The sequence below is a fragment of the Siniperca chuatsi genome, linkage group LG7 (genome assembly GCF_020085105.1).
Source record: "Siniperca chuatsi isolate FFG_IHB_CAS linkage group LG7, ASM2008510v1, whole genome shotgun sequence".
Lineage (NCBI taxonomy): Eukaryota > Metazoa > Chordata > Actinopteri > Centrarchiformes > Sinipercidae > Siniperca > Siniperca chuatsi.
The window spans coordinates 14,121,927-14,131,413 of NC_058048.1; the positions used below are offsets into that span (position 1 = coordinate 14,121,927).

Genomic DNA, 9,487 nt, shown 5'->3' on the forward strand with positions numbered 1-9,487 from the left:
CTTCATGAGATGTATATGTATGTATGTGTATGTATAAAAATGTCACAATAATTGGCCTGAATGGGATAGAAAACAATACCCGCTACACTGCACTTTTCAGTTTTCATGAAACTTAGAGGGATGATGCACCTTGTTTGCTGGTGTTTTTGATTGCTTAAAGTTTATATTATGTTAGTCCAAGAGTATGGTAATCATATTTTGAGTATACTTTACTGTAATTAAGCTGAGTTTTAACTAAAGGAATATTTTTACCATTTATATGCCATTGCATTCAGTTCTTTGAATTTTTATCAACATGGATGACCACTGATCACCATTCACAAAGTGGCTTGTGCACACACAAAAATACTTATGTAAAACAATGATTCTTAAGCTGTGGGTCAGGACATTTTTGTCATGACTGTTTGTGTATTTTAAGGGCCTGTGTGATGCCATGCGACCTATAGATGGTGCTACACTGCTGGACTTCCTGATGAAAACCAACTTTACAGGCGTGTCAGGGGAGGGAATCTTATTTGATGCTAATGGAGACTCACCTGGCAGGTATGCACTGTAACTGAACAAAGCTGTCATGGATTTCTATTTGTTGTGGCCTTTTGGGTTGCATGGTCATATGACATGACTATGCGTGTGTTAATGTGTTGGATGTATACTGTATGTGTGCCTTTCATCCACAGGTATGAAATAATGAACTTCAAAAAGATGGGGAAGGACTACTATGACTACATTAATGTTGGGAGTTGGGACAACAGAGGCTTGAAGATAGATGATGATGAAATCTGGCCCAACAAAGACGCCATGATCAAGTCAGTCTGCAGTGAACCCTGTGACAAAGGACAGATTAAGGTAAGATGACTGATACAGATAAATGTCTGGTTACATGATGCATTATTCAAGTATTTACATGCTACATAATATACATAAAGTAGTAAATAAAGTCCAGTTTACATACTTTGCAGTAAGTAAAAAAAGTCATGACAGGTAATATTGTGAATCCAGCACCCTACCGTGGAGTGTTTACTGTACATGACAAATTTTCATATGTGGAATAGATTATACATCATTTTTGCTACCTCTTTCTGAACAAGATGGATGGATGAGGCATTATCATTCTAGTTATTAGTGGAATAAAAGGTTCCATGTAATATAGTAGTTGGTGCACATGAGTTGGCATGTACATTACATCATTGGTATAGGTACACACAGACATTGTGCACTTTGTCCCTTCCAGGTGATCCGTAAAGGTGAGGTGAGCTGCTGCTGGACGTGCACTCCCTGTAAAGAAAATGAGTTTGTGTTCGACGAGTACACCTGCCGAGCCTGTGAACTGGGCTCCTGGCCTACTGATGACCTCACAGGTCAGTCTCTGTTTGTTGTGTGTTTGTGTTATAAGTGCAATCTCAGAGACATTTCCACTTTGCCAGGAAAATACTTGAATAAAAACTACAGTATTTGACCATGCTCCTGCATAAAAGTCCTGTAATATCAATGCAGTAGTAGTGATGCCACTCGAAGGAAACCGTCCAATGACCCCTGATATGTGTGTGTGTGTGTGTGTGTGTGTGCATGTATGTGTGTAGGGTCATAGGATAAAGGATGTTTAGTAGAATGAGATAGTTGTGTTTTCCCCTGATACAGTGTGCCATTACAGCATGCACCCGATACATTAGAGAGAGAAACTGAGAGACGATCCCTCCGTTTCAGAGACTTTTCTCTCTTCCCCTCCCTTTCCCTCCCCGCCACTCCTCCTCTCTCATCCCTTTAATTTGTTACTAACATGGTCACCAATGTTTTAATTATTCTGCATCAAGAGCAGCTTTCAATGCAAATACATTTCAGTTGCAATGAAAATTTATTTCCCCTCCATTGCATTCGCCTTGTTATGCTTTCAGCTGCTCATTATACTGCTTGCTAGCTCCTCACCAAGCACAATGATTTAAACATGAATCGAGCCCTGCTGAAAATCCAGACTGAGCTTCACTGCCAGAGAGACAAGCATCCATAAACTAAAACAAGGAGCAAACCAGTGAGAAAATGACAGTTGACAGTGAAAAATTGAAATTGAAGAATTGAAAATGTGATTGGGGTTACCCATGTATTACTTTGTGTGTGTTTGTCCATACATGTTTGTGTGTGAGTACGTGTATATGACTCATTTCATCAATAATAAGTGCTGCGTGTCCCCCAGCGGTGCTATATGGAACAGTAATAATGAGGTGTAAACAAACTGCTTGCCCTGTTCCTCCAGCAGACATTTTGATCTCTCTCCCTCAGGCCAAAGAAAAAGGAGAGAAAGAGTTTGAGAGATGAATAGAGGGAGAGATAAAGAGGCAGAGGGAATAGAAGAGATAGAGCAAGGTCTCAGCAGGCAGGGACAGAGGTACAGTGGGTGTGGAAACCATAGAAAGCAATAGGAGAGTGTTGGAGACAGCAATAGAGCAAAAACGAGAAAAAGAAAGTGAGAAAAAAGTGACTAACAAACATAAACAGAAGGAAAAAGAGTGAGTCTGAGAGAGAGAGAGAGAGAGAGAGAGAGAGAGAGAGAGAGAGAGAGATGGAGATGAATAGAGGCTGTGACAGAAGCGGCAGCCAGGGAGAGTGAAAGGAGCAGAAAAAGAGAGGATTAGCTTTGGGATTTGAGCCTTTCCACTGATGGGTAAAGTTCCACAGTCTGAGAGTTTTTAAAGGAGTTTGCCTCAAAACTTTATTTTGACTGAACTCTCCAAATGGTCCCCCTCCCCTTAATGCACCAGTTTTGCTTAGGGTTAAACACGACACGATTTCCTGCAGGTTCTGTGAACTAATTAAGTATTAAAATGCAGACGTAGCCAATGCTTTTCGACTGCTCTGAGAAAACCCATGAGAAAAACACTGATCTGGGATTTTCGGCCCCGACATCTAGATGCATGTGGGCAGGATTAATTGGAGCTAAATTCTCATCAAGTGCCTTAGTTTCCTCCCACCTTACATTTTCACGGGTGGGTGGTCCTCACCCCTCATGGCTAGGCAGCACAGTTACTGTAGTCCTTGTCTCTGAAAAAGGGGCTACGCTAAAGTAGTAAAAAAGCACTACCTCCATGATGTTGAACAGTTTACATGCAAGTAATTCCTAAAATGAGAAAAAAAGAGATTCAGATCTGTGATTTTGTTGTGAAGTGGCTCCATTTTGACTTATTTATGTATGGGTTATTTTCTGTCTTTAAATACATTATTATTCTGTTTTACACACACTGCATGATGTTAAGTACCTCACACTGCTTTAGATTATGATTTACATAGATTTTATCAAATTTAGATGAAATGGCACTTTGAGCTTTTCAGTGATGTAAGCCTGCGACATCCTCTGCAGAATGCTTCCGCCTGAATTATTTTCTGTCTGTTTGTTACTGTCCCCTTGGCTGCCATTCAGCAATTAGCCTGCTGTTTATGCCTCAAGACCTAACCACATCACTGATTTGATAAACTTTATTAACCGAGTTAAAGACAAAGTCATTAAATTACTTAAGTCTTTTTAATGACTGTTCTGTTTCTTCCTCTCTCTGCGATTTGCAGTACTGTACGAACAGGTGTGAGTGTGTGTGTCTGTGAGAGAGAGAAACAGTAAGAGCAAGAGAGAAGAAAAGAGAGAGAGAAAGATGGAGAAAGAGAGAAAAAAAGCATGTAAGTGAAGATGTATATGGACAGAAAGTTTTAGAAAGAGTCTACGTGCGTCCCTGCCCTGTATGTCTAGACCAACCAGCGGGATAATTTCAGCAAGCATTAATACGGATCGTAATTAGAACTGTCCCTTTAATTAATGACACTTTATCTCCTTGCCTAGGAGGGAGACAGAGATGGAGGGAAACAGGGAGAGAATTAGGGATGAGGATGAAGAGAGATAGGGGAGATATTAGGGGGAAAAGAGGGACAGTGATGGATGGGGCGTTACAAAGAAAAAGACAGTGACAGGAAACAGATACAAAGATTGAATGACGGGAATGAGAAGAAGGGAGAAATAGAGACAGATGGAGAGATAAGAAAGAAAATGTGGACAACAGAGAAGTTTGTAGTACAAGGTTAAAATGCCTGCAGTCTGAGGTAAGTGGTAAGTTAGTGAAGAAAGAGAGATGTGAAATGTGAAATCTTCACTTAGAGAGCAACAGTGAATAATGCAGGGGGCATGCTGAGTCATGGGTACAATATTTGTATTTTGATAATGTATGATTATTTAGTTACTAGTTAATCTGTAATCAGTCAAAGTGTTTACTAATTGACCTTTACACAAAGAGCCCCTGTTTCCTAAAAGATGGTCACCGGAACAAGCATTGTACAGTGTTGCTCGACCTGCGTCAGATGTGGGTCAAAGCTTGATGTAAAAGCGAACGAAAAAAACGAAAGAGAGAGAACGTAAAGAATAAAGATAAACATAAAGTTAAATGTTTGACAAAAGTATTACCCAGTTGATGGGTTTCACACATAACAAATAAAGGCCCTTGATTCATTTTGTATCAAGAAATGCATCTCCACATACTTCTATCCCCAGGCTGTGACGCAATCCCAGTGGAGTACCTGCGGTGGGGAGACCCTGAACCCATTGCTGCTGTGGTCTTTGCCTGCCTCGGTCAAATGGCCACATTCTTTGTCACCGCAGTCTTCATCAGGTAATGAATCTCTCATCTATCTCCCATAGTATATGAACTTAAGAAAACAATGCAAGCAGTGTTAGACTAGACAGAGCTACTTTGCACATTTCTACTCTTTTCTTAATCACTGTTTTCATGAGTGTGTATTTTCTTGTATAACTGTATGTCTGTGTGTGTGTGTGTGTGTGTGTGTGTGTGTGTGTCTTCACTTACATGTTTCTGCACATAATTGTTTATCTTAATGTGTCTGTGTTCAGGTTTCGGGACACCCCAGTAGTGAAATCTTCCAGTCGGGAGCTGTGCTACATAATTCTGGCAGGGATCTGCCTGGGTTACCTGTGTACCTTCAGCCTCATAGCCAAGCCCCATGTCATCCACTGCTACCTCCAACGACTGGGAATAGGCCTGTCACCTGCCATGAGCTACTCTGCTCTTGTCACCAAGGTAAGGACTGAGTTAAGGGTTTGAGATGTAGGGTACAGCAGTTGTGAGAGGTGTAGAGCTGAAGGAGTAACCTCCAAAGACTTGAAATACCCCTGGCATTAGCTTTATGCTAACCAGGCTTGGTCATCAGTGGTCCGTGGGAAATAGCCACAGAAAAGCTTCAGATACTCAAGAGTCCGCAGCAGGGATACATCTGTGGGTGGAAGCAGAACTGTAGACCTTATCAGAAAAACAGTTGCCGTAGTCCCTTGATACTGCAGATTGTTATCCTTTCCATTCCTCAATGGTTAGAGCGAGGGGATATGGGCACCATAACATCAGAGAGAGGCATAAGTCTATATACCCCTGTCCCGTGGGGTTTGGGGAATGATGGCTGAGAGAACAGGGAGGTAGGATTAAACAATGACAGGGAACAATAGCCTTCCCATAAGAAATTACTTTGAGCTTATCGTTCTAAATTCTGACGCCTGTGTGCAATATATTTTTTCAATCCGTGTTTTGTCTATACAAGGACAGTGGCTGCAGTGTAGACATACAGAAAGCAGATAGCCAGAATATAGATATAGTATATAGTTTATTAAAAGGTCCTGATGGTGTTTGCGATCTGACCCTAGACAAACCGCATCGCTCGGATCCTGGCAGGCAGCAAGAAAAAGATCTGTACAAAGAAACCTCGCTTCATGTCTGCCTGCGCTCAGCTCATCATTGCCTTCCTCCTCATTCTGCTGCAGCTGGGCATCATCGTGGCTCTCTTCCTCATGGAGCCACCTGAGGTAAGCTGTGTGTGTGTAGGTTTGTCTCAACAGGTATTATACTGTTAGAAGCTCTACTAACGCACATTTGTTTTGTTTATCTAAAGAGTTAAACAATTCTGCACTTCTTTGCCAGCAGATTTAAAATGTTGGGCATCTTAAGTTGGCAGTGTAATGAATGGCAGCGTTGGTTTGTTAAATTGTACTGCTTCCCCAATCTCTTTTAATGCCACTGTTGTTACATATTTGCAAAGTTTTCTGGAATAAAAAAAATTATGCTTATAGCAAAAACTTTGTCAAGCATCTTTATCATTGGCATGCCCTGTTTCCTCCTCTGTCTTTACAGGTGATCCATGACTACCCCAGCATCCGCCAGGTCAACCTCATTTGCAACACCACTAACCTGGCTGTGGTTGCCCCGCTGGGATACAATGGCCTGCTCATCCTTAGCTGCACCTTCTATGCCTTCAAGGTACTAGCTGAAGTGTTTGTAACTACTACTGATAATATCAAAATTGAGGTCACAAAATGATCAATTAGTGGGTGCTTAAAATCCAAAGCTCCAAGCACACATGTTGTTGTAGCCATAGGTTCGTAAGTGTAGGGACATGTGTACTCAAACTACATACGTAAGTCTAATTATGTACAGTACATGTCTTACTTCAAGCTGCTGCTATATGTGACAAAAAGTCACACAGACGTAATGTGGAAAGCAATGATTGAACCACTATTTGTGTTTGGTGCTCTACAACCTTTCAACAGGAGTAAATGAAATTCTATTACACCAAACACATTATAAAGTTAATGTTTGATTATCAGTGGCCTGCAGCCATCCATTTTCTGTAGAGTATGAGAGCAGAATGGTAAAAGGAGACAAAAGCTGAAATACACTGCAAATCAGTGGAATGGTTATGACCCCATGTTTCACCTAATTTACTTGCACATAATGGTGAGGTTAGCATCAGAATTGTAACAGTAATAAAAAGGCAGTGTGATAGCAGTGTGTAGCAGTGTCTATTCTGGTTCTGTAAAGGCCTGTAATCAAAAGCTAACAGTGTCTTTCTTTGTTTTATTTTCCTGATTTAAGGCAGAATCCACAGAACGATTCAACAACAATAAAGAAATGAATATTTGCTTACACTTTCTCTCTGACTCTATCTCTCTCTCCAAGACCCGCAACGTCCCAGCTAATTTCAATGAGGCTAAGTACATTGCCTTTACCATGTACACCACCTGTATTATCTGGCTGGCCTTTGTACCCATCTACTTTGGTTCCAACTACAAAATTATCACCATGTGCTTCAGTGTCAGCCTCAGTGCCACTGTGGCTCTGTGCTGCATGTTCGTACCCAAGGTAAGGCTAAGGCTAAAATCCACAGTTTCTGCTTCTCACTCATTCACCTCTTGGATGTATATACAGTATTTCTCCACATTTTTCAATCTCCCTAAACATTAATCTTCTGCTAATAGTGTATATTAGGACTTCAAACTTCAAACATACTGTGGTTGTAATCATTCTAAATCAGTGCACAAGGTATATTAAATCGCAGGTAACCATAGCAACAGTATTAAGACTTCATGCTACATTACCAGTTAACTCTCACTTTTCGAAACAGACTTAACCATGTGTTAAACTCACTACAATCTTTTGTATGTGGTAACTGTCCAAGTTATGACCTCAATAATGCATCCAGAGGTGTTCTGATGTAGAAAATCTTGGACTCAGGACAGGAATCGCCATCGCTGGTCCCTATGTTAATATTTATGTCCTCCTCCCAAAACCAAGAAACAAGAACTTTTGTTGTGTTTTTTCCGCTTGCGCATGCAATACACCACAATTTGGTTTGGTGTGTGAATACTTAAATGTGATAATAAAGTACCCCAAAACATTTGTTGCTTGCAGCTATATCTGTAATGCACAGGCAGCATTCCCAGTGAACACCATGTAATTGAAAGTGAGTGTTCAAGTTAAGTGTTTGAATAAATAATTAGAAACTTGAAATTAAATTTTCACCAAAATGCCTTCATTGAAATTAATAAGCTCATTTAAAATATTATCACGTATCATGTTTTCTCCCACTTATAATAGCTAGATATTCCTGTGGTGCTTCAAGGAGAAAGTATAACAGCATAAATGCAATCAATAAAAATTAGCTGCTGCTTCTTCTGAGAATTGTCTTTTTATTAGAGTTTTACATTAAAAAGGTGAGTCATGACAGCCTTCATCATTCCTTTAAAAAGAACACTTTTCATTTTTCAGGTGTACATCATTCTAGCCAAACCAGAGCGTAACGTGCGCAGTGCCTTTACCACTAGCACAGTGGTGCGCATGCACGTGGGCGATGGCAAATCGTCCTCAGCCGCCAGCCGTTCTTCTAGTCTGGTTAACCTGTGGAAACGCAGAGGCTCTACTGGAGAGACACTCAGGTACATCTGTGTGTGTGTGTGTGTGTACACTAGTGGCTTGTTGGTCAGGTTAATGCCAGATTACTCCTCAGTTACAGTCCAAGGCACCGTTTCTGTAATGGCCCCACTCTGAGACTATTTATGGTGAGTGTGTGTGTGGTTGTGTTTGTGTTTGAGCTCTCTGAGAGATTGATTCTCTGAACTCCCCTGAGTCTGCTTGACTGTTCTTCTGACCCTAACATGAACTGCAGACAATTGCCTAATGGAGACATGGCAAAGACAGAGAGAGAGAGAGAGAGAGAGAGAGAGAGAGAGAGAGAGAGAGAGAGAGGAGTGAACTGAGGAAGGGAGAGTAAAGAGAAATTTGGGAAGAGAAATCTGAATACAAAGAGGAGGGGGTGGAGGGAATGGATGGAGAGATGAAAAACAGAAGTGATGGAAAAGAAAGAGAAGAAAAAGCTAATGGAGTAGTGTGAAAAGGAGAGACATAATAACTTTCACAGCCAGCTTAAGGCCATCCACAAGTCATCTACAGTGACAAGGAACAGATCAAAGGACACAAAGGGAGTGACGCACAGCCACTTGCCCAGAATGAAAAGGGAGAAAAAAGACAAGAACGCATTTTCGTTTGTCAGCAGGTTACTCCATCTCACCCCGCTTGGCAAGCAAGATTTCAATCACGCTCTTATGAGAAATGTCAGGAGTGTTTCCATCTTCTTTCTTTTTATTCCTCTCTTCTCCTCTCCATCTCTTTTGGTCCTATCTTCCTCTGTGGGTGGTGGTAATTGGCAGGGCTGTCTGTCTCCTCAGTGCAAGGCTGGAAGCTGTTGCCTTTGAGATGCTGTCATTGTGTAGTCTGAACACACGCAGACAGACATGAAACCAGCAGACCGGGGGGGAGAAGAAGAAATATTTAAAAGAAAGAAATATTTGACTGATGTTTCAACGAAATGTGCATGGTTTACTTTCACCAGACATTAAAATCAGCCTTAGAGCTGGATACGATATATGTAAGATAAGATCAAAAGATCAATCAAACACTTCTTTAGTATGTGCAACATGTGTTTCAGCTAGTAACAGGTCTGGTCTGGTCCTACCTTGCTCCAAAGCCGCCTGTAAGCGGCTATGGGATCAAATGAGTAGATCACAGCACTGTGTGTGTGTGGCCGAATGTCGACATGTGCAGCATATGTATGAGTGTGGACATGCAGTGTGCGCGCGCGTGTGTGTGTGTGTGTGTGTATCACATGTATGGGTGTGTGT

The 9,487-nt window shown here is 41.2% G+C and overlaps 1 protein-coding gene across 3 annotated transcripts in view; it reads left to right on the forward strand.

Annotated features, from left to right (window-relative positions):
- grm5b (glutamate receptor, metabotropic 5b) overlaps positions 1–9,487 on the forward strand; it is a 76,726-nt gene that overhangs the window by 56,863 nt on the left and 10,376 nt on the right. For 2 of the 3 annotated variants that reach the window (XM_044203533.1, XM_044203531.1), the window contains exons 9-17: positions 419–543; positions 678–846; positions 1,232–1,358; positions 4,523–4,640; positions 4,880–5,066; positions 5,681–5,839; positions 6,165–6,290; positions 6,906–7,172; positions 8,079–8,245. In XM_044203533.1, coding sequence (XP_044059468.1) covers positions 419–543; positions 678–846; positions 1,232–1,358; positions 4,523–4,640; positions 4,880–5,066; positions 5,681–5,839; positions 6,165–6,290; positions 6,906–7,172; positions 8,079–8,245 — 1,445 coding nt within the window. The remainder of the gene's footprint in view (positions 1–418; positions 544–677; positions 847–1,231; positions 1,359–4,522; positions 4,641–4,879; positions 5,067–5,680; positions 5,840–6,164; positions 6,291–6,905; positions 7,173–8,078; positions 8,246–9,487) is intronic. The other variant, XM_044203534.1, reaches the window with a different exon arrangement.